The sequence below is a fragment of the Hippoglossus hippoglossus genome, chromosome 6 (genome assembly GCF_009819705.1).
Source record: "Hippoglossus hippoglossus isolate fHipHip1 chromosome 6, fHipHip1.pri, whole genome shotgun sequence".
NCBI classification, from domain to species: domain Eukaryota; kingdom Metazoa; phylum Chordata; class Actinopteri; order Pleuronectiformes; family Pleuronectidae; genus Hippoglossus; species Hippoglossus hippoglossus.
The window spans coordinates 15,909,134-15,933,510 of NC_047156.1; the positions used below are offsets into that span (position 1 = coordinate 15,909,134).

The 24,377-nt window shown below is 40.1% G+C and overlaps 3 protein-coding genes across 4 annotated transcripts; all 3 read right to left on the bottom strand.

The window, feature by feature from the left end:
- Positions 1 to 37: 37 nt before the first annotated feature.
- Positions 38 to 16,220, bottom strand: LOC117762588 (unconventional myosin-Va-like). Of its 2 annotated transcripts, none has more exons than XM_034586998.1 (40): positions 16,015 to 16,211; positions 15,579 to 15,689; positions 14,460 to 14,631; positions 14,129 to 14,273; positions 13,885 to 14,038; positions 13,657 to 13,800; positions 13,228 to 13,309; positions 13,003 to 13,110; positions 12,755 to 12,861; positions 12,369 to 12,634; positions 12,202 to 12,283; positions 11,981 to 12,121; positions 11,726 to 11,851; positions 10,790 to 10,873; positions 10,357 to 10,482; positions 9,900 to 9,997; positions 9,723 to 9,809; positions 9,523 to 9,631; positions 8,993 to 9,204; positions 8,750 to 8,906; positions 7,792 to 8,031; positions 7,390 to 7,638; positions 6,967 to 7,060; positions 6,738 to 6,880; positions 6,095 to 6,211; positions 5,435 to 5,569; positions 5,248 to 5,304; positions 4,802 to 5,029; positions 4,603 to 4,670; positions 4,281 to 4,355; positions 3,989 to 4,187; positions 3,631 to 3,724; positions 3,384 to 3,527; positions 3,098 to 3,252; positions 2,922 to 3,011; positions 2,676 to 2,826; positions 1,856 to 2,138; positions 1,223 to 1,397; positions 1,054 to 1,134; positions 38 to 944 (listed from the first exon to the last, which is right to left on the bottom strand). In XM_034586998.1, the coding sequence occupies exons 1-40, from the start codon at positions 16,039 to 16,041 to the stop codon at positions 792 to 794; spliced, it is 5,469 nt and encodes a 1,822-aa protein (XP_034442889.1). In that variant the 5' UTR covers positions 16,042 to 16,211; the 3' UTR covers positions 38 to 791. The 2 variants fall into 2 exon arrangements, with proteins under 2 accessions (XP_034442889.1, XP_034442890.1); XM_034586999.1 differs by having other exon boundaries at positions 792 to 944; positions 6,095 to 6,208; positions 16,015 to 16,220.
- A 1,523-nt stretch (positions 16,221 to 17,743) lies between these two features.
- Positions 17,744 to 19,785, bottom strand: arpp19b (cAMP-regulated phosphoprotein 19b). The gene is made up of 3 exons (XM_034587052.1): positions 19,610 to 19,785; positions 19,017 to 19,139; positions 17,744 to 18,927 (listed from the first exon to the last, which is right to left on the bottom strand). Exons 1-3 carry the CDS (start codon positions 19,652 to 19,654, stop codon positions 18,757 to 18,759), a joined length of 339 nt encoding a protein of 112 aa, XP_034442943.1. The 5' UTR covers positions 19,655 to 19,785; the 3' UTR covers positions 17,744 to 18,756.
- A 1,126-nt stretch (positions 19,786 to 20,911) lies between these two features.
- rsl24d1 (ribosomal L24 domain containing 1) lies at positions 20,912 to 23,768 on the bottom strand. The gene is made up of 6 exons (XM_034587051.1): positions 23,605 to 23,768; positions 22,096 to 22,209; positions 21,934 to 22,006; positions 21,766 to 21,829; positions 21,517 to 21,602; positions 20,912 to 21,298 (listed from the first exon to the last, which is right to left on the bottom strand). Exons 1-6 carry the CDS (start codon positions 23,683 to 23,685, stop codon positions 21,222 to 21,224), a joined length of 495 nt encoding a protein of 164 aa, XP_034442942.1. The 5' UTR covers positions 23,686 to 23,768; the 3' UTR covers positions 20,912 to 21,221.
- Between the last annotated feature and the right edge of the window lie 609 nt (positions 23,769 to 24,377).

Sequence of the window (24,377 nt, forward strand, 5' to 3'; positions counted from 1 at the left end):
ACATATATTTCAAAACAGACACTCCTTTCCTTTATCTGCCTTATTACTTGTTTTATATTTGTTTCGTGAAGTTCAACTCCTGTTAAATAATATTTTTTATACTAAATGACATTAAAGCATCAGATAACAAAACAGTGATGTGTCAGGGTCGACATAGAGAAATACTTAACTTGATTAAAATCTTCTACGTTTTTCTTACGGACTCCCGGGTGGTTCACAGGCACCACTTTAGAACAAAAACACTGAGCTTGTGATCTATAAGATCTATAACACCTCATGACGGAGTGAAACCATTTGTGCAGCAGTTTTAAACACATCAAACCCTCTTCCTGAGACACCATCCCTTAAAACGACCAACAGCATTTAGACTAGTTAACTACAGATACAAGAGTTACTATTGGCTCCTTCAACTTATCTTGACATAAATACCATTACTTGGAATATGGAGTCGTAGAAATATAAAGTTCCAGCTATAATACAGTTCTCCTAAAAGTTACAGTTACAGGAATACATGAAGGAAACCACAAATTCTACACCTGTATTGGCAAAATATCAGGTGTGACAAGAAATTACATAATAAAAGAATGTTTTGCATATTCACTGTTCATACAGTTATTACTCTTTGGTGTACAGCTAATGCACTGAGGCCTGTAAACAACATAGCATTTCTCTACTGCAGAAGGAATCTTTAAAACTTTACAGAAAAGGTCAAAACCTTTGGTGAAAAACTTGGTTGTTTGTTTTACTCGGGTAAACGAAACACAGAGAACATGGTGTCGGAGGCAGCAGGTTTAGATGCGGGTGAGGAAGCTCAGATTAAGACTAGCAGGAACCTGGATGGTCTCCAGAGCCACAGTGGAGGGTGTGAAGGGGAGCGTGACGGAGAAGATCTTCTTGCCGTCCATCATCAAAGTGGCTGACTCACCTCTGTCTTTCAAAATGTTCTAAGATATATTTAAAAGATAGAGATTTTGTTAAATAAGATAAAAAAAATAGTATAGGATAAAATAGCAGTGTAATCTTGTCCACACTTAAAACTTTCCATTTACTCACTTTAATAGTTGTGATGAAAGCGGTGGGCACTCGCTCTTCAAATTCAATCACTGGAGTGTACAGGGTCAACACTTTTAGAATCTGTCGAGAAAAACAAAGAATGAATCAAACCCAATTAAAATATTGTGTCAACACGTTCAAAAGGCTTAAACCTCCACTGATGACGGACCTGTGCCGTGGTGAGGGCGGTGCACATGCTGCAGATAGCTTGGGCATCTGCCTCCGTCTTCTTCTTGATCTGCAGAAGCTGTGCGGCCTGTACCAGCGGCTCCAGAGTCTCCTTGGCACCACAGTCTGCCAGATCCCTCTCCGCCAGCCACTCCTCCAGCTGCCAAATATTGTACCTGAAGCCAGAGGAATGAATGTGAATATATATTCAAATAATTCAAGATATTGTGATGCAATTGTGGAGCCATAAAAAAATGGTATCTTGAATTTCTGAAACTAGTGAATACAGTATATACTGTATATGTGATAATACACTGCATCATTTTGTGTGTAAGGGGGAAACTTAAGAGGGAACCATTGTTTAAAAATGGAAAACTAATAATGTAATAATGAAGAATTATGGCCTTTCAAAGTTTGAAATTAACCCTTTAAATTACAGCACTTTCACTGTGCCAAATATACTGATTATCTGATGATTCCTACATTTATTAAAAATCACAACAATGACTATCTAAGAAATCATCGGAGTGAGCTTGCCACATTATAGCAACAACTCACATCGATACTCTTCTTCCCCTCTAATTTTAATTTCATTAAGAACAATATGACGGCCGCGGTTTGTCCCTTGCTGTACCTGATCTGCAGGCCTTTACTCCAGGAGCACATGTCCTTCCGCAGCAGCAGGTGGTTGAGGGTGACTGCGCAGATGATGTAGAACTGCTGCTTCACCACCTGTTTGATGAGGTCTGGGTCCATCCCATGCTGACTCATGGTGGTGTGGAAGACGCCAAGACGCTGCAGGAGGACTTCCACGGTGACCGCCTCCTCCTCTGGGAAACTCGTGCTCCTCTTCCTCAGGCCTGTCGGTTTGGACCCCAGGACTCCCTGGATCGTCTCGTGCTCCAGCATGCTCGCCACTGCATATAACACATGAAGAAAACAAATCATGTTGATCTGTAATAGTCAGATTTGTATATGTAATATTAAAGCTGCTTTCAGACATGCACTGAAGTCCGGAGATTTTCCAGAAATTTTCTAGAGGTGCTGTATGTAGGAATGTAAATGTCCAAGTCAGTTGCTCTGCACATTTTTCTAAACTTTTCTTGCCAGTCCCAAAGTAAAATATCTCAGGATGAAAAAGAGGTGCCATACACGTAGAAGACACAGATGAAGATGTCCCCTTGGAAAGTCAACGAGATTGGAGAGCTTTTAAAGATAAGAGCGAACTCTGCAATGTGCTGTGAACAAAAAAATGCTTTCCAGAGCGAGATTTATTCTTCATGTCCTCCCTCCTGCATGCTCTACCCAGGCACCACACCCCGCCTGAATGTTCCGGCCATTTTCCAGTGGTTGTGAACACGCTTGACCTGGAAAATCACGTGCTGCGTTCTTCAAATATGAAAGGCACACTCCGGAGAGGAGTTCATGTCTGAAATCGGTTTATGTCTCCTCACCTATCAGGGGCTGCATGACGTTCTCCATGCTCTTGATGAGCTGACAGTAGATTTGAATGGCCAGGTCACCAAAGACCTGCTGGTACTCTGACAGTTCAAAGTTGGACAAGCACTGCTCGTTTTGTTTGACAGTGTTGTGCGTCATGAAGACCTAGAGTATACAGTGGACATAGAGACATGCAGGGTTAATCAAGGGACATGTCCAGCTTTCAACAGAACTCCAGCATCAAACCTCGTCCAGCTTACCTCATCTCCACTGTACTGCTTCAAACAGTGCAACAGCCGGCAGCTGTTGGCCAACCAAAAGGAAACTACTTCAAAATCACCTCCTCGTCTCTTCAAAGAAAAAGAAAAAGAATCAATGTAAAAATCAATTCAAGATAAACATGAGTTGCTTCATTGACACAAGTTATAAACTGCACCTTGATGACCCCTTTAATGCTGCTGATGGTGGAATTGAGCAGATTGCTGACTCTCCGGTCATTATTCACATTGTCCGCGTATCGGAGGCACATAAAGATGATGTAGGCAGGAAGCCCAGGAATCAAGCTTACTGCTACGCCGCGAGGCTTCAGATCTGAGCGGATGACAACATTTCACAGTCAAATACTCATATAACAAGTCCTCCATCTATGAAGAACATCTTCATGCAATTAGAAAACAGGAAAACAGAAGTGATTTGCTTGAATAAAACAGGTCAGAACTTACCTAAGACCAGATTTTTTAGCAGGCGGTTCTCCTCACCCTCCGTGTACTTCAACATGCCCTGATACTCTTTCTCCTTGCGGGTGATATTAACAGCTCTCATGGGAGCGTTCATTGCAGAAGCATCGATCATTTGTTGAGTGTTTGCTAAATACAGTAAAGACACAGTGTGAGTAATGACGTGAACGATGCTGTGCTACTATCATCTGTAAAATGTATTTTACAAACACAATCAAACACAAGTGGATACCTTCAATATCGCCAACTTTTTTCATGTAAAATTTAAGTTGTTTTTTCAACTTGCGTATGGTTTTGTCCTGTTTTTCTTGCCGATCCATGTTCTCCTGAAATGATTCAAACACATTCGAGTGAACATCTGTAAACAGCAACATGATTAAAGCAACCATCTTTAAAGCACTTCCCTTATCCCTTGATTTGTTTATATGCCACTTTTTGTTGATAAAATAACAATATTATCTTGTACTGCACAGAGTCAGCTTTATATTTTACATTTACTTTATATTTGGTAAAAGAAAAAGTAAAAGTAATCACTATTTCTGCGATAAGAGTCAAAGAAGTTGAGTTGAGAACAGACTGAGTGGACCCACCAGGTTATCATTGGTGAGCCGTATGATCTCATGCTTCAGGCTCGCGTCGATTCTGGCGTCTTCAGGCAGAAGGAGGCTCTGAGCCAACAGCTTCTGCTGCTGCTCCTTCTCATCCTTCAGCTTGTTCACGTCCTCGAGAAGACTCTGGCACTTCTCACTGTGAACACGCTCCTGCTCCTGCATCTGGCTCTCCAGGAACCTGGAGGAGGGACAGAGGAGAGACAGTATTTGGTTCCATGTGACGTGAAACTGCTTGAACTCACATAACAACAACAGAATATAACTTAATTACATGTTGGTCTCTTTTAAGCCTTCATAAGCCAGCCATAGCTCTCCATCTTCATTCAGAGTATGGATATCCAGGGATCTTAAGAAGAACATTAGAAAAGAATATCACGTTACACCTGATAGATTCACACTAGAACATAGTTGCTTCATTGTTAATGTAATTTAATACTTGTTACATGATGATATTGGTGGTGATTATACAGAAGTATGAGGGAAAACCAGTGGGCAGTATGAATGGTAAATGTGGACTGAAGGAGCTGGCAGTATATTACAATGATTTGTCAGCCCGTAGAATTTAGATAAGAGTGGGAGCAGATTGCTCTTACCTGTCAATGTCTTGAAACGAGGGAATTTCACTGAGGCCTAATTTCACACTCTCGCCCAGTGGAGAGTCCTGAAGGTGAGTGCAAATGGAATGAATTATTTCTTATTAATTTCAGATATACATTTTACAGAATAATATTAAAAACATTCCCGCTTTGAATATAACATGAAAATAATAATAAATGCAGTTTACTTCCTCACCTTATGTTTAAGAGCTTCTTGGCGGACCATGTGCGATCGAAGCAGCAGCACTTCTTCTTTTCTCATCTCCAGCTCATCGTTGGAGGAGGTGAGTTGTTCCATCAGTACCTCGTAGGGCCGAGTACCAGGGTCAGGAGGCATCAAGTCACTGTTCTCATTGGTCAGAGACTTTCGCAGCTCGTTCAGATCCTGCTTCAGCTTCTTGTTGTCAGACTCCAACTCTTGCCTCTGCATTCAGACATCTACAGATTCATTTTTTCTATTCACCTTTCAGTACTTCAATGCAAAGATAAGTAGTATATATAATATAATATAATATAATATAATATAATATAATATAATATAATATAATAGACACGTCTTCAGGAAGAGTTATGGGTTGACTCTTTAATAACAGCTCTCTTGCTTGGATCTAAATATACAGTATGTTCTTGACTAGGTCGTACCTTCAGTGTCTCCAAATCCAGTTCTGTTCGGCCAACAGTTCTCTGCTCCTCCACCTCCTTTTCAGAAAAAGTAAAAATCAACAATTCAAACACAAATATCAGTGAAACACAATTAAAAACGTATTGATCTGTTTGGTAGTTTTTCAATTTAACCAGTAAGAAACATGATTGGTGGTTCAGTGCCTACTTTTGCCTTTTCTTGTTTGGCTTCTTCTCTCTTATCCAGCTGCTGCCACAGTGACTGTTTCTCCTGCTCCAGCTCCTTCACTCTTCTCTGGAGCTTCAGAAGCACCGGCAGGTCCACCGTGGCCTGGGTCTCATCCTAACACAACACGGCAAGAACTGACTCACTGATCTCTCCACAACTAAACTACAATGCTGCACTAATAGGATTATGACCCAGACGAGGCTGGAAGAAAACTCTCCACAGCTTTTCAAAAGAATGATTGTTCAGTTCTCTGTAGTAAATTCAACAACACAAATGCCGACACAGCAAGAATTCCTTCTATATTCCATCCGTTTATTAGTGCCACTAATAAAATGCTTACTGAAGGCATGTAGATGTAATAGAAATCATGTGAATTCATGTTAATATGAAGATCTAACAGCTACAAACCTTGTTATTGAACTATTTACAGAGACATGGCGAGCATTTGTAAGTTGCTCAAGTCTGATGATACATTTTATGATGATATCATTTTTACATGAAAATGTTTTTAGTTGTTAGTTTATAAATGTCAACGTTTTGCATCAACCTCCAAGCTGAGGTTGAGAAGTTCATACTCAAATACAAGCATGACTTTTGATTTGATTATGCAGCATGATATTATGTGCTTTATTACATTACCTCTTTTTGTGTAGAACTGTCCTCTCCCTCTGTAGAAGCTAAGCTGTGACTAAACTCTGAGGAGTTACTGCTGTAGTTGGAGTCTGTCCTCTTGTGACCAGGTTTGCTTGAACTCTGCTGATGTGTGAGAGGAAGACATAACACAACATGTCAGAGAAAGAATCTGTCCGGCCTAAACTTGTACCAACCATAGACTCTATATAAAGAGGTACCAACATGAGAAACATTTAGATATTTTGAACCTTTATCTTGGTGTTGTCAGCTGATTTCACTTTGCTCAATGAGCTGATGTTACCATGTGAAAAAGTTATGTACATCTACTGAACTTTTCAATAAAGTGGTGGTTGGTTTATGACAGCATCTTGAAATTGTCGTGTTATTTAAATCTATGAATGAAGAGGTTTCTAACTATTGTTGCCACCTGAAAACTAAGTGAAGCCAAAATATCGTTCAAAAAGGAAAAATACGGACTTCCTGTCTGGCGGTCTGAAAACTACAGCAAATAAATAATTTAAGCTTCTAGATGTTCAGATTTTCTCTTTTTTTCAAATGTTTTGTAATTTTTCTCCTAATCAGCACCCATCGAAACAATTTTTACTGAATGTGTGTGTTGTCCTTTATGCCAAAAGAAAAGGTTTCTCACAATGCTGAGATCCATCTTCTCTTTCAGGTCTCTGTGCCGCTCCTCCAGGTGCAGGTGTTCACTCAGCAGACCTTGGTAGCGAGAACGTTCTTCCGTGAAGTCCTTCTCCATCTGTTTAGTGTTCTCAACGTTGGTTTTAATCTCTGAAACAAAACAATTTGGATTTATTTATTCTGAATTCAAGCTGCTACAGGTCAACTGTAAAGGTTTAAGGTGAGCTGCTCAGTACCTGTTAACCTTTGTGTTTGTTCAACGAATAATGTGTTGAGTTCGTCTTTTTCACTGTTCAACAAGCTGTTCTTCATATTAAGCTCTTCTACTACCTGATTGTGAAAGAAGGAAAAAATACGTTCGCAGGATTTATTACCATTCATTATTGCTCCTTATGTTTTAGAAATTAACAGAAACACAGGAAAAAATATTGACTACATTTCAACATTTTCAAGGTTTCTATTTTGAATTTCATTATGATCTTTAGTAACTCAAACGCAGCCACGTTTATTCTACTATTCTACTAAGCCTAAACCCCAAATTCGGATTGAAAATGTTTTGGCAAGCAAATTTATTTACAAAATACACCATGTAGAAAGTTCAACTGAAGCTGATAGCCAGTGAAGTATGATAAACATAGATGTGTATGTGGCAGACCTACCTGTTGAGTCTGCTCCTTATAGACCTTTGTCTGCTCCTCCAGATCTTCTTTCTCTCTGCGCGTGTTTTCCAACTCATGCTGAAGGAAGGAGAGCTGCTCCAGCAGAGAGGGAAGTTTCTCTGCCTTGGCTCTGACCTTCTGCTCGGAACTACGTAGGTTTTCAATCTCTCTGCTCTGTCTCTCTCTCTCCACACTCTGGGTCTTCTCCACCACACTCAGCCTCTCACGGAGCTCTTTGTTTCCTTTTTGCTGCAGGGGGAAAATACAAACACATGCTGTGCATGTGATTCTACGCCTCCCAATGACTCAATACTTCAACGACATTTTTTCTGATGGTAGATTCCCCAAGAAAACAACGATTTATAAAAACATAACAGACATCCATACTCTCACAGTACTCACCTGGTCATTTATCTTGTGTTGCAGCTGCATGATTTTGTTCTCCATGCCAAAGTTGAGCTTCTTAAAGTGCTCAACAGAGCGCGCCTCCACCTTCAGCTTCTTGAATTCCTTCTTGGCCTGTATGCGGCGCACACAGCTCTGCAGCAGGACGATAGCTGCCATGGTGCGTTTGTAATGCTGTCTGGCCAGCCAGCCTTTCACCCACTTCTGGATCACAACAGCCTTTTGCTCAAACATCAACTATGAAAACAAAGACAAACACATATTCCTAGTTAAACTTGATGGTAACATTACTTCTATTGCTTGTGTGCTTCTTCTAATACATTTAAAAACAAACTGCATTAACACACTGTGTCTCAGTATAACATGTCTGTGACCACAGTTTCAAACATCAATATTAAGTGTTCTCACTGTTGCAGTAAATAACATCAGCTCACAGGGAGGGACACTAACCCAAGCTGTTGCCTCGTGATGCTTTGAATTGAATTATTTTGAATCCCACACAATACGTTTTAGTCAAGTTTGAGGAAATCCATAACAATCTAATGCACTCTGTATTCTCCAGCCTTCACTACTTCAACAACATTATTACCAGAACCTGACACATCTGGACTTCCATTAAACAAGGAACTCTTCAAAATAATGTCGAAGAGGCAATTCCGGTTCCTGTTCTTGGTGACACCTGTTAAATCCAACTGTGGTTATTGCAATTATCAACAATCCAGTTCCAGTATGGACTGAGTAAATCCCTTTAAAAAACCCTTACAAACAACAGCAAGCAAACCCCAAAATCCACAGTTCTATGCAGGGCTCATGATGATATTGCCTTATGAAATTATGCTGGCATTATTTAATTATGAATACAAACCCTTTCCAGTAAAGAGAACTAATGAGTGCAGAAATAAAACTTAACTTAATTAAACGCATCAGACTTTTTAGGGGCATTTTAGGCCATTACCTTATAATACTGCTTTCTTGCCATGTAGGCCCTCAAGAAGCACTGGATGGTGATAGCTGCCAAGCGCTGCTGCTGATAGTGTCTCCTGTTCACCCACATGCGCACGTTCCGCTGGATGACAATGGCTGCTCTGGTTCTTCGTAGACCCTGAACAAAACTGAAAGTACAAACAAAGTAATAGGAGAGAATTATCAGCAGACAACAGACAACTTCTTATTTTGTTATTTTAACAGATCCACTTACCAACGTGCTTGGTGGCCCCGTACATATCTCTGAATGGTTACGGCAGAAGCCTTCATCCTCAGATACTTTTTGCGGGCCAACCAGCAGCGGATAGTCTTCTGGATGCTGACACAAGCCATACGCAGCTTGTCGGAACGCAGCTTCTCCAGGTAAGCCACCTGACCAGCCCTGAAGAAGATCTTGTTTTTGCCAAACTGGTACTTATCCTGGTCCTAATGACACAACACAGTGGTGTTAAGTATGTAATGTCTCATATTTTAGTGTAATAGTTGAATTGAATCAATTTACTGTCTTTAACATTGTGAGATAGGGAAATTTCATAATTTTCATTGATTACTCAGAGAATTATGTGTGACTCATGATGAAAAAAATCAGACATATTTAGGGGGTTGGCATCGATGAGTGTGTACGTTATGGAGCGGATCCAAATTAAAATCTGGATCTAGTGGATTGAAATGTGGTTTCATACGGAGACTGCTGAGCCATTGTGGTTAACATGATGTACATCCTTTTATACAACTCCAACATACCTTCACAAGTTTTTCGAGGAGATTTTTGCATGTCTGTTTTCTATCATTAAGAACATCTTTTTGCTTCATGAGGACCCGATAACGTCTGAAGAATTCTTGATAGGTCCATCTGCAATAAATAAATAGAAAAGTAAGGTGGGTAATTTTAAAAACAACTACCCATGGCCCTGAGTACCAGTTTCAGTTTTTTGACATGCTACCTAGATGGGAAGCCGGCTGCTGAGATCCGGATTGTCTCGAGGACACCACATGCTCGCAGCTGCTGCACTGCCCTCATAGGGTCCAAGCTTTATAAAAGAGAACACACAAAACACGTTACTACTCTGTCATCTGTGCTTGTTACAGATAACCGTACAGAACAGAATCATCCTACTCACGTGAATGGAGATTTATCATCGTTTGGCTTAATGCAGCGTACGTAGTGAGGACTCGTAGCATTAAGTGTGTCCATCAGCAAACGTAGAGACTGTCGAAACTGAGACAACAAAACCTTGATAAGTGAATTTGGTGATACATGAATCATATCCTCATGAATCATGGTTCGTAAAAATATTCAGTATAATGTTATGACTTACAATCCCTTAGATATTACCCAATCGTACATATATTTTGTTTTTGTTTTTTTATCCCTCTTCACAAAAATTTCTCACTAACTTCCCCAGGTTTTCCATGAGGATGGGCACTCAACACGTCTTTAATGTTTCTTTCTTTAATGTTTTTTACTGAGCAAGTGCAGACAGTGTGCTGGTGTCTCTCCTTCTAATGAAGATAGGTGCTGTCACTGTAAGACAAACCCTCACCACCAAATGTCATGTTTACTTTGTGTGCTCTCACCTGCAGTCCAACAGTCTTCTTGTTATCCTTCTGACTCGGACCGGCCCTTCCAGTTACGCCAGTACGTTTTTTAGTGGAACCCTTTGCCTTCTCATCTTCCTCAAACAGTTTCAGAAGCAAATCAAACTGAAAAGATGAAAAGTATAGAATGAATACACCAGACACCAAGTAGAAGAATGTAAAGCTGCCATGGCACAGCAGATGGCAGTGTTTTCAATTTTAGACAGAGGGTGTTTTTCCACTGATAGTTCAGGCTGAACAATCCTAGGGTGTGTTCCTGAAGACTTGCAACACAAGAAATACTTTGCAGCTGTTTGCTCTTGGCTTCTTGGCAGTGGTGGAGACATTAAATGACACTGAATTAATTTCTCACTCTAACTACCAGAAAGACAAATACATTAAAATAGTGCAAACAATTTTTAAATTATTTCACCTGGCTGTTTTTCAGCACATTTATCTGCTCCTCATTGACCGTGTCCTTGTTTTTCTCCAGGAAGCCCTCACACTGGTACTCCACCTAAACACAATAGACCAGCTAACAGATTCAGGGTCACATTCATCATGAACAGGAAAAGACGGATTATTCCCAAACATTCGTGGTGTAGCCATTGAATTCTGACTTTGAAGACAAATTTATTACAATTTTACACTTCACTCTGTTGGTGCTCTTCAGGAGAAAACATGAGTCATCCACCCATCTGCCCATTTTCAACACTGTTCTGTGCTGGGCGGGAACCAAAGTCTATCCCAGCTCAGTCAACAGACTAATTAAAGAAATAACACATATAAATACACAAACACATTTGCACCTATGACCACTGAGGTTCTCGGGTCACATAACTGTACACATTTGAGCTGCTTTAAAAAAATGCACTGAAGTCTGAACATTTCCGTGAAACTGTCCAGAAAGTCTGTATGTGAGAAAGCAAATGTCAGAGTCAGTTGGACATTTATTGGAAACTTTCCTGCCATCTCCCAAGAAATATGACCGAAAGATGTGTTAGCCCATGTGATAATACAGCAAGAAAATTGCTGGAAAATTCACAATGAGCAAAACAGGTGTCGATGTGCTGTAAACAAAAACATCTCTGTTGCATTTATACGTCATGTCGAGCCTCTTGCTGTTCTACTCAGAAGCCAACCCTTGTTTGAATGTTCTGGAAAATTTCCTGTTGTGAAAGGAAAATGTCAGGGCCCAATGTTCTGGATATTTTCCAAGGTTCGTGTCTTTCTGTGGAAAGAAACCTGAATACTGGAAGAGAATCCATGCAGTTACACACAAGACATGCAAAAAAAGCCCCACTCATATAAAATACCACCTGAACATGAAACATTCTGTGTAACTGTGTTTTCCTGTCCAGTCAAGTACCTTGTCTGCAAAGTGATGGATGATGAAAGCTCTGTTTGATAACCTGGGTTTATCAAAGTGGACATTCTGCTTCAGAAGGGTGTTGTACAGTTTCTGGGCCCATGTGTCATCAGAGCCTTTTGGCATCTGTGGAAACAGGAAGAGGTTAGTCATGGCATTACTCATAACCTTTAAACATAATGTGGCGGAGATTCCTCTAGTGGAAAATAGCCGGGCAGACTTTTGTTGAAAAAAGTAAAACTGTTTTTTTTTTACCTTGCATTCCTCATCAAGGAGGTCCAGGACCCCCAGCTTTGCCTCAATTAGATCAATGCACGGCTGGTTGTCATAGAAGTCGATCAATGTCCATGAGATCTCCTCTTTCATGTACTCCTCTTGCTCCAATTTGAAAACATGCTGGAGGGAGTGATCGCTAAAAATTATTTGAGCACATTCTCACTAGAAAATGAACATGCTGAGCAGCAAAGTACACATACCAGGTTGAACTGTTGTTGAAGCTTCTCATTTGCATAATTGATGCAAAACTGCTCAAAGCTGTTCACATCAAATGTTTCAAACCTGAAGAGAAGGTTTGTATTTAAAACACATCTGGTCATTCCAGGCACATAATTAGAAAGATCACATTCCAAAGGTGACAACTTGCCCGTAAATGTCGAGCACACCGATGAATGAGTGTTGTTTTGCTGCAGATTTTAAGGCGTTGTTAATACTGCCCACAATCAAGCTGAAGAGTTTGGCATAGATGTGTTTAGCCAGGGCATCTCGGCCATTGACCGCGTTCACTTTGGAGAAAGACTTCACGTAGGTTTCTGTGGTTGTCTTGAGCGTCCTGTGACATAGCCAGTGGGCCATTTCTTCGCATGGAACCCCCATCAGCTCACAAAACACCATCAGGTGCACATCATCTGGCTGGAAATACATCAACAATAATGATCTTGGGGGAAAAAGCCTCAACACATCCTCAATACAGTACTCCAACGTAAAATATAAAAGAAAAAGAAAACTTGTCCAGGTGTAATCAGTAATTACCGAGATGCTGCTTCTGTCTGCTGACTGATCTTTAATCTCCACATTGCTAAGGTGGAGAATAGACGCCAGAATTTGGTAAATTTCCATTTGATCACTTTCAGAGATTCCTACAAGGAAAACAGGACAATAAAACAAAAAAGTATGATCCATCGTGCCTTGCAACAAAACTGCATATGGACAGGATTGTCTATTCAAAATACATTGTATGCTGTTCATGCAAACTTTATTGAAATGCAACTTCCACTTACCTAAAAGTGAGAAGGCCTTCCTGGTATTATTCATCTCCTTGGCATCATCAACTCCATCTATGACTGGGCTCTGACCCTGGTTAGTAAAGTGGAAGTCATCTGCGCAACCTTTAAACATTAATCATAAAGTATTTTACTAATACAGACTACCCTGTTACAACTGCTACTGAAATAGTTTTCCTAAATCATGATATAAGGAAACCAATATTTCAGAGACTCACATACCTAACTTAAAGGCTTTGAACTCTGGTAGATGTGACGAGGCACACAGCTGATAGAATATATGATAGTTTCTTTCTTCACGGGCCTACAAATTTTGAAAACAGATGTTAAAAAAAAGGAACAAACAATAAATACTGAAAACAATCAATTGTAAATGCATTCATGTAGACCAACTGCTTTGCTAATAATAATACATTGACGTCTCTGTGAGTCAGTAGCCATACAGATTAAACTGAGGGTTATCTATGTGCCTTGAATTACGTTGCAAAGATATACTGTTCACATGTTGTGCATGTGGTGCATGCACATGAGTGTTTCAAATCACTTAGCTGTGAGGAGAATCACAGATGATAGAGAGATATGAAGGGACACATTCAGACACAGAGTAGTCACCTGAAGACATGCGAGTTATATCCATAGAAATGATATTACCTGAAACACCACTCTGGACTTTTCCAGTAAGTAGGTTCTCATGTTAGCACCAATTATACAATGCTTCTTGTCAAACCCAATCTCAATGTACTTCCCGAAGCGACTGCTGTTGTCGTTCCTTGTTGTCTTGGCATTCCCAAGGGCCTTAGGAAAACATACACATATGTATCAGTAAATTTCTTCTTTTTTCTTTTTTATGTTCTTGCTTCCTGCAGTGGGAAATGTTACCTCCATGATGGGGCTGGAGGCGAGGACTCGATCCTCTACACTGGTCTCACCAGAGGAGCTGACTGTGGCAAAGTAACGCATAGCATACTTAGCAGAGACGGTTTTGCCAGCTCCAGACTCGCCGCTCACTATGATGGATTGGTTTCTTTCATCCCTGCATGAAAAGGTGATAATATACAGAATATCAGCTCAAGCAACGTCGAATTTTACTTGCTTAAAATGTTTAAATGTATAGTGTCAGTACCTGGCCATCTGTTTATATGCTTCCTCTGCCACTGCAAATATATGGGGGTCCATGTCCCCCATGTTCTGCCCACTGTAGGCATTGATGATGTCAGCTTCATATATGGGCAAGCTCTCATAGGGATTTATGGCAACCAGGACAATTCCTGAATACAACAAAGAGAAAAGTTCTCAGCAGCAAGATACATTTTGGTGCATGTTCCTTTAAGAGCAGCCAGTACCATAATAATCAACATAATATGCTGTAGATTGTGTCAGAACGTACAGTGAACATGGCTCCAAAGTCTAGTGTGACAGTGATAGTGTGACTCAAAGGAGATGAAGCTCATTACCACAGTACGTGTAAATCAACTTGGAGTCAATGAAGCGCACTTTGAGGTTGTGCAGCACTGCTGGCTCGTGGAGGTAGCTGAGCGACGTGAGATCATTCTCCCCCACCAGGAGGTTGGGGTTCCTTAGAGGTGGCAGGTCGTTGGTTCTAGGGTCTATTTTGTATTCCACCTCCTAGAAAAACACAAGATATTTAGCTTTGAGTACCAGCGATATTAGTCTGATGACAGTTGCTTTCATTTTAGATGAACTGCAAAGCCTGGGGGGAGAACCATGTGGGGGGGGAAAAGTAAAATTAAATGGTTAAACACAAAATACTATCTAATAGTACTAATTGTACGATCACTGTGGTTCCCTTGCTCTTGTTCACTCATGATAAGACTTTGGTCTTATTTCCATACTTACAATAAGACATGCCCAAACTCGACCTTGCAGATGCAGGTAGCAACAGCACAGAGAACATTTTTTTCAAACCACACACTTTTGGAGTGTTTTAACCATTACACACCTATTTATTCAGGCCAGTTTATTAAATGGGCTTCTTATATTCAACCTTTTGCAGAGTTGCATAAAGAGACACATAAGATTGTCTTATCTTGGATTCCATGTACATTTACCAAACATCACAGCTGCCTCACATGATTCCACAGCTCAGAGATTTATGAAGCTCCATAGCCAGAGTTCCTCCAAAGAATGTGTGTGTATGTGCGTGCGTAAACAGCACTAAGTGCTGAACAGATGTGACGAAAATCAGAAGACGTGAATGTCCGCATATCAGTTGATGCTCCCATAAACTGGATTTATTCAAACTTCCACTTCTTCCATTTATTTATTGAGACTTTCACTTATGTGCCCTTCTTCAGTCTGAAGGGCGGGCCTGTGTGAAAAACATCACCTACCTGGGAGGTACAGTAAATAAGTGTATAAGGGCATCAACTGGTGTGTGGACATTCACGTCTTCTGATGAAAAGCAAGTCCCCATAACGTAAATCATAATGCAATTTAAGGTGAAAGCATGTTTTAAGGTTAGGACAATGTAAGTCAATATAGTGTGTGTGTGTGTGTGTGTGTGTGTGTGTGTGCGCGCGCGCGTGCGTGCGTGCGTGCGTGCGTGCGCTCACCGTGCCATCCTCCAGCTGCAGGGACAGCTTCAGGTCTCCAGCAGTGTAGTCTTTGATAAGCTCCGCTGACTTCCACACCTCGGCTGCATCTGGGACCCATACACGGGCATACTGGGATGGACGGAAACAGAACCATTCAACCACTGCTCTCACAAAAACACGGCCTTGCATAAAACTATATCAAATCTTCAGTGACGTGGGGGAAAATGGCAGGATGCTGAGTGTAAAGTCAGCAGACAGCAGCAGCCACGCGTGTAACGTGGATGGACCGTGGATACGGGGTGTTTTAAGAGCCGGGATCATAAATATAAGTAAACAAATGAAGAGTTGAAGAACAAAAGCTGTTATTGTAAGTAACTTGTACGAGTAAACCACCATTTTGACGGTTATAATAAACGTTAAGTCAACAGACAACAGACACAGTAAAAACTCTTACCCTGGAGTACAGTTCGGAGGCTGCCATGTTTTCAAACTCTCTCGGTGAGTGTCTGTAAAGTTTCTTCTACCCGCGGGCACACATTCTACAGACTTCCGGCGGAGCAGACGTGAAGTTCGCTGAGCTCCTCCACAGAGCAGGAGGTGCTGCTTCACAGAGCCGAGTCCCGAGAGCTGGAGCTGCTCCTCCACTCAACCACCGCCGCGCTGCTGTCAGTCAGCTGCGCGTGCCCAGACACGTTCAGCTCCCGTGCGTCCACGGTGCCCCCCAGCGGCCAGCACGCGCACGTCGACCAAGCCCCCACGAGGCCCCAGAGGAGGAGATGGAGGAGGAGGAGATGGAGGAGTCATCATTACTGCTGCATGACATGTGGCGCGTCATTAAAACCTGATCGGTCACACCACACTGCCCATCAGGTTGATTATTATCTTTTTTTTTTAAAATGAACCTCCTGAGGTACAGCTGGGGCCCCCACTGACCCCACAGTACGTTTCATTAAAGGTTCAGTGTGTAGAGTTTAATGACACCTAGTGGTGAAGTTGCATGTTGCAGCTGAATACCCCTCACCTCACACTCCCCTTCCGAACATGAAACAGAACCTGTGGTAGCCTTCAGTTGTCATAAAAACTCAAAAGGTGTTTAGTTTGTCCAGTTTGGGCTACTGTAAAAAACATGGCAGCCTCTGTAGAGAGGACCCGCTCCCGATGTAAATATTTTTATTTATATAAAGTATTTATATATTAAGGGGTAATTCTAGGGTAAAGACAATAACAATTCGTACAATATAGGTGAAACACACATAGGATTTTATATTCACTTTCTGCCAATAGATCCCTTTTACCCAAATCTTACACACTGGACCTTTAATACCCCACCCGACCAGCTCTCAAAGTTGAAAAGATTTGTTGATTATTATACATCACATGAAATTAAATTGCAGCCATTCCAATGATACGATAATTATTTATTGTGAGGTTTTAATAGAAGAAATTCCAAATATTTTCTGGCACCAGCTGCTCAGATGTGAATGTTTGCTACTTTCCCAGTTTCTAATGGAAGTAAAGATAACGTCTTCTAATGTTATTTACAAATCATTTCAAAGTGCTTTAAAGAGTGACAGATTAGGTTAGAACATATACATTAAGGTAAACTGTTTATACTGTACATGAACACTAACACACAAAACTATAAAATATATTTGAATACCTTAAGTTATTAAGTGTTAGCATAAAATATGGAAATATAGCTTCACACAATATTGGGTTATGAGTTGAGAAGAGTTGTTTGACGGCCATATATTAATATTAGACTTCTGGTCAATGCATCAATAATTTAACTAAGTTAATTTGATCTATTAAAGCACATTTTACTCTTCAAACATACTTGAGTGAAGTTCAGTCATTTTGGCTTCATTAAAGTATCTTATGTTATTTTTATTGAAAGTTGGTTCAAGACCATTCCCTCTACTGCTCATTAGGCATATTAAAGAATAAAAACACTGGTAGTGGGTTCGGATCTCAGCTGTACCTGCTGGGAATTTTGCATGTGGGAGAAAAAAAATATTTCAAAGAGGAAAAACTATGCATTCATTAACGGGCCATGACGGCATTGTTTTTTCCTGTCAGCAACACCTTGCTACTCTAGTATGATGTAAACGAGTGTCTAAGTGCAGGAAGGCTCGTGTCATAAATGCAAGGATACATTCAGTTGAGTAAGAGTACTTATAAGATATTATGCAAAACTATTTTATTTACAAAACAAATGGCACAGTGTGACTGCACAGTAAATGCACATGCACACTCCAGACATGTCAAGGGAGCTTCTTTCCATAAAATCCTACGTGATTCCAGTCAGACAGTGACAGACATTTCAGTCAAGATTCACAACAAAGATTTTCACTGAGGGAGCAAATATTGCTCAAGAGGAACAGTTCATTACTTTTAAGGCCATTTTAAAGGTCAGATGAGATGGAGACCAGCAGCAAGTCTTGGCAAACCAATGTCACTAAAATGAATTAAAATACAACTGGCTACAAAGTGGGTGTGATCTAATCTTAAGTACTTCAGAAGCACGTAATCAAATTTCTTCACAGGAAGAGGAAGGGACAGAAAGAAAATAAAGGATTACGAAAAAAAAAAACAACAGCATGATTACCTCAGTTTTCACTATTTCAATAGACATGCCTCCACGTGAGTAGGTGAATGCTCAAAAGTTTCTAAATGAAAAGCATACCTGTAAATTACACCTCTATTTCACACATACATCAATGCAAATTCTGACAGCATCTCCTCAGTGGTCATAACAAAGATGTATTTATGCCTCTAAATATCACTTCCAAGATTTGTTTGTGATGAAGATAGATCCACTTCACTCAGCTGGGGGTTACAGAGGCATTCATATGAAGGCATTTATCCTTAAAAGTGAAAATGTTCCGTGAAAATAAGATAGCATTTACATCCATTCACATCTACGACTGTGATATCATGTTCAGAAAACAATCACTATTCAGTCTCAAGAGCTTGAGAAGTGTTTCTGCTACTACGTTGATGGATTTAACTCACTGACAATTCAGTGCCCGACAGATCCCAAATTTTCTCTCAAGTATTTGGCTTGGTACATATCTTGTTCATAGAGAATACATACAAAGGTGGAAAACAAATTAAAACATAAACGACAGGTAGATATGAAGTGGGGGGGGGGGGGGGGGTCGGAATGGTAAAAATACAGTGATTATAAAACCCATCAACCGGCCAGCTTGCTCGCCACGATCGAGGTCTTTCTTTGAGGCAGGTCCTGAGGTGTGGGGATGTGGCCCCCTGTGATCTCAGCCTTCTCCGATGGGGCTGACGGCAACTGCTTGTTCTTCATCTTTGCTTTAGCCATGTTGTAGTCACCAGAGTCAAAATACTTTGGCTGCACAAAAGAGAAGACGTAATTTGTTGATTTGTTTTAATTTAAACAGGTGGAGTCTGGATAAAGGCACGTTCAGGTCTGACACTCACCCCCTTCTGGAGCCTTTTCCTGAGAAGGTCTGAGCCTCCGGGCTTGGCTGCAAGGTTTGGATACCTGGCTTTCAGTTTGGCTTCCTCTGCTTTCTCAGGACTGATTACTTTGTCCTCCATTTCCTGTTGAAAGTGTACAGAGTGCATGGATGGAAAACGCGGTTCTCAGCTGAGGTGTGAAAACCTTGTTACCTTAAAACTGATAATGACAGCGAGTAGTCAGCATATCATACACAGTCATCATTACAGTTAGTGCGACTGTTCATGTCCATAATGTGCAGGCGCCGTCATGAGGGGAAACACGACGTTTAGCTACAGCATTAACCGACGTTAGCTAACATGATAATCAGTTTCGAAATACTAATGGCAATCTACACGTTTGCACCAACGCATCAGGGTGGTGGATTTTCTTGAGCAACAGACGCCAGTGGCTAATTAGCTAATTACCTAGCGCTAGCATCGTTGATGACATAAGCAAAGAGTAGCTGCTGGCTAACTAGCTTCGTGCTAGCCGCATGCTACCTCACCAGATTGGACGCGCTAGCAGCGCCGGGTATCTCCTTTTAAATGATCTTTTCCTGGTTACATCCTACCTGCTGATCGTCTGAAGTCCTCGTTTCTTCAACCTCGTCAGACATGGCTGTGGTGAATCGCGGCTCTGCTCGCTGAACTGTGGCTGTGTCCGCACAACAGGCTCCTGACTGCGGAGGATGAGAAGCAGCTCTGGCAGCGACGAGGCGGGCGAAGGCTGCAGCCTGTACAGCAACAGGCCGCTGAGTCGATCCCAGAGAAACCGATTGGAGCAGAGTCGTCACACGAAGCTCAGACTGAAGGAAACATCTTTGTTTACAGCCGGAGACACGATCACAGGGAGTCGAGCGACAGACAATTGGTTTTTATTTTAAATGATCAATCCTTGAACAATACAAGAATACATCCCACAGTCTGAGCTGTAGAAAACATCTTTAGGGCTTCGGTGATGCCATAGATACCAATGCTTTACTATGCACTTCAATATTTGTATAATATATAAATACATTAGAGGAATTTATTCACGCTTTCAATTGCTTGTTATGCTGACACAGCGCATGGGCACATATCTACATCTTTAATGTTTTACAATATGAACATTTCATGAGGAGAAATTAATATTTAGAAGGTTCTAGTCTCATTATTGCCACCGCAAAACCCTTCATTGTAATTATCAAGACAATAAATTCGTGGAAATTTCCTCGACAAAAATTCTAGATATTTTTCATAGTATCTCTGAACTTGTGTCAATGTCATTAAGATGATCTGATGTCCTAAGTGGTAACAAAGCCAATAGAATAACTTTCACTGTCGTTAAAGCATCTGAACTTATTTCTGCATAAAATAAAAACTAGAGGCCTTGTGCCTCTACTTAAAAGTATGTAATTTTATGTAAAATTTATACCTAGAATGTCAGTAGCAGCTCAGAGTTGTTTAGTATTGTGGATTGATGAGCAATCCCATTGTTATTTTTGGAGGGTGCAAAATGTGTTTCCATTATTCACCATTTGTGGTTGAATGAGTGACAGACGTGTGTTGTAGCTGTTTTTTGCAGATTGTCAGCATATGATCCACTCTATTTACAGTAGTTTGGTAAATTCATTCTACAATGTGCTTGTATTATACTTTAATCAAGTGTGCCGTGAAGTAAAGTGCTGCCAACATTCTCTACCTTCTTCTTTCATGCTTACACGACAACCAGATTTAACGTCAATCATCAAAATTCCACATGTAACACAAATATTAAACGGCTCATTGTTTATAACAAATATTCACCATTAATTGTGACACCAACGTATGCTTTAATTAAGCCATGGTTAGAGTGGGTTTGATGTCACAGAAAATAACCAACAGAAGGAGAGCAATTCCCAACAGAAGTTTTTTAATTGGTTACATTTCAACATCTTCTACATTTCTGTAAAACGGCATTCAGTAAGTTTATAACAGCCCCAACTACTAAGCAGGAAATATAACTGGGACAAAAGTGGTCGGCCGCTACTGCTTCAGAGGCAGATGCTTGTTAGGCTTATTTTTTCAGTCTTTTTCCCGTCACTTAAAAACTGAATGAATTTCTGTGTCCATCATCTGCTATCTGGAAATAACAAAATACAATATATAACAAGGTTAACTTGCTCTCAAGTTTCATGACACAAAGAGAACAACTTGGCCAAAAGATTAAACATCCTCATCCCCCATGACGACGTCCTCTTGTAATTTCTGCACCATTTTCTCTTCCATTTGTTTGGCCTTTCCTGTAAAAAAAGAAAATAAATACTTAATTTAAACACTGCTGAAATCACAGACATGGATAATCAATATGTAGAATGTAAAAAAGTCTCCCTATTAATTTTTCTTTTTGATAATCTTAAGTATATTCATAATCAATTAGTCAACAAATCAAATTCCTTGTACAAAACCAAATGATTCTTGTGACCAAATCATCCAACTGATTATTCTAATAAATCTTTACCTGCATGTGGAGCTTTGATGAGGTGAATATTTTTCTTCACTTCGTTGATGTCCTCTTCTTTCTCCAACTGTTTGCCCTTCTTTAATCTATTAGGTGGAGAAAAACACAATTAAGCAAACGCCATTTTCCAAAACTTGTAAATACCACATTTACGATTAAAAATCAATTAAACATGAAACAGAAGCTGTAAGTTTAGAAAAAGATTGAGAACAATTATATTTAAACATTAACACAAAATGAACTGCTCACCTGTTCATGATGAATCTTGCCTGTCGTTTGTATTTTATCACTTCCACCTTCTTCATTGCTTCCACTGTAAAAGATGAAAGTTCAACATAAATGCTCTGCTAAAAAAAGGCTCAAAAACCAGATGTTTATTTAAAGAAACTGATCCTGAGAAGTGAATTCATTTGTTACCTGTCTTGTCCCACAGCTGCCTGTTATATTTAACAGGTATATTTCTGCGTTTCTCGAACTCCAAGGCGTTATCCTAAAAGACAGAGCGTTTGGTGGGTAAGTAACCAAACAGTAAAACAAATCAAAGAGACAGAGGTCGTGCTCTATAGATGAGCAGCTCACCACAGTCAGCTCCTTTCCTGATGATTTTCTGAAAGCTTTGGTCCATCTGGTCTTTCTGGGGTTACGCTTCTTCTTGAAGTTCCTGTGGCATTTTGATCTGCAGAATCTGAATGACTATTTATTTAAAAAGAGAGAGAAACACAAATAACAAATTACTCAATCAGATAGGAGGTTGAATAGATATGAACAAGTAGACCTTAGAAACTAAAATGAAAATCTTTATGCTATAACATAAGTTAAATAAAACACTAGAATAAAATTTAAAAATAAAACGATGTACACTTGAATTATATTATTATTTGTTATAATATAGCAATTATAACGGTTTAAGTCGTATTTACAAGTAAAAAACACTTTAGATTAGATGTATTAGTATGAAGATATACTGAAAGTACAAAAAAGTGAAGTACTGAAGTGAAATCCATTTCACAATAATGTGCAATATATTATTGGAGAATAGCCGTTAATGGATTAATGTGTTACATAGCACCTGGTAAAGGCTGGGATCATATTTATGACTGTAAATACTGCTGAGTAGCTTATTGTATACTACATGATTGGTTAATATATTTGGTATTAATCTGAATCTACAAAGTAATTAATAACTAAAACCACTGAATAAATAATTAAGTGACATCTCTAGAACTCTAGAATAAAAAAAAAATGAATTACTTTCTACCAGTGACATTACTGATGCAAGTGTAACGAGAGGGTTCAATGTTGGATCACTCAACAGGATGGAGACATCACTTCACTGTTCTCCACACTGGTCATCTACATCAACAACACACACTTCCTGCTTCTCACTCTCATTTGACTGAACTAACCAATAAGAAGCCAGAAAGGCATCAGACTAAGGTAAATGTGAAAGAACTACAGAGGCAGATTCAATACATCATTACTACTGTTCTTATGGTGCTAATGTGATAAGTAAATAATGAATGTGTAAACATAAATATGTAAATAACTTGACTGTAAACATAAACACATTTAGTAATTTAACAAACATGAATTAACTTAACTTTCAAACCTTACACAAGGTTTGAAAATGGCGCTGAGAGAATCGAAACAGTTATTCAAAGCTGATACAGGACAGTGTGAGTTTCAGAGTTTACACTGTGGACGTGTTTGTGGGTTTTTACATCCACGGTCATCAGATCCAAGCTGCAGTTTTCCCATGGAGCCGCTAGGAGGAGAAATCACTCCACGTACTAAAACCAAGGCCTCGCTGGTTAAATGTCCTCCTTCTCCTCAGCGCTGAGAAACAGGCAGCGTGGACCTGACTTTTGATAAATAATAGAGTCAACTGTATTTACTCAGCCCCCATCGTGTTTATGAAGTTAGCGGCGGAGTTATTCACTGTCTGACTGTTTTTTAAAACCCCTCTGTCGACCCACGTGAGTGAGTCCCAGCACGTTATGTTAGCATGTTAGCATGCAGGCTAACGCTCCCACACTGACAGCCACACACGAGCTACAGGGTAATTCAGGCCCGAAGGCAGACGCTTACCTTACAGTCGTTCCTTACAAACATCATCCCGTGTCCCGGGTACACGGGACCCGAGCAGAAGTAACACTTCTCGATACGCATCTTCACAGCACGAGCGCTGTACGCGACCACCGACCACAACAAGACCGTCCGCTCCTCTTCTTCTTCGTGTTCTTCCAACCTCGATAGGGCTCCTCGTGGAGAGGTGCTGCCCCCTGCTGGACCCTCAGCTGGACATGTTAAAGTCAAAACAAGGCACCGAGAATTTAACTTTTTTAACATTTCGTCCCCCTCATGATAAAAGAATCACATGCAATCAGGATTATTTATCTTCTGATGAAGTATTTTCTTGGGTGGACTCTCCTGATCTGCTGTAACAATGTTACAACCTCACAATGTTTGTATGGAGATCAGTCTGTAAGTTCAAATGAATAGTTATCATGAAATAAATCACCACATGAATAAACAGATGCCAGAAACAAACTGATAAACTGTTCAATTCTTCAACGTTACTGTGAATTGAGTTAAAATTTGATTTTTATTATTTTTATGTGATTGAGTTGCGCTCTCAACTGCACTATGACTGCATACTATGTCGTACTGTGTAGTATGTTTTGAGTACTTATTATATATATACACATACATATATTATTATATATCTATATGTTCTGTCTACTTATATGACACACCGGGGACTAGAGAGAAACAGCATTTCAATCCCCTCTATGTTCTGTGCATATGGCAGCTTTGACAATAAAGTTGACTTTGACTTGAGTTGTGTTGAATTATATTTT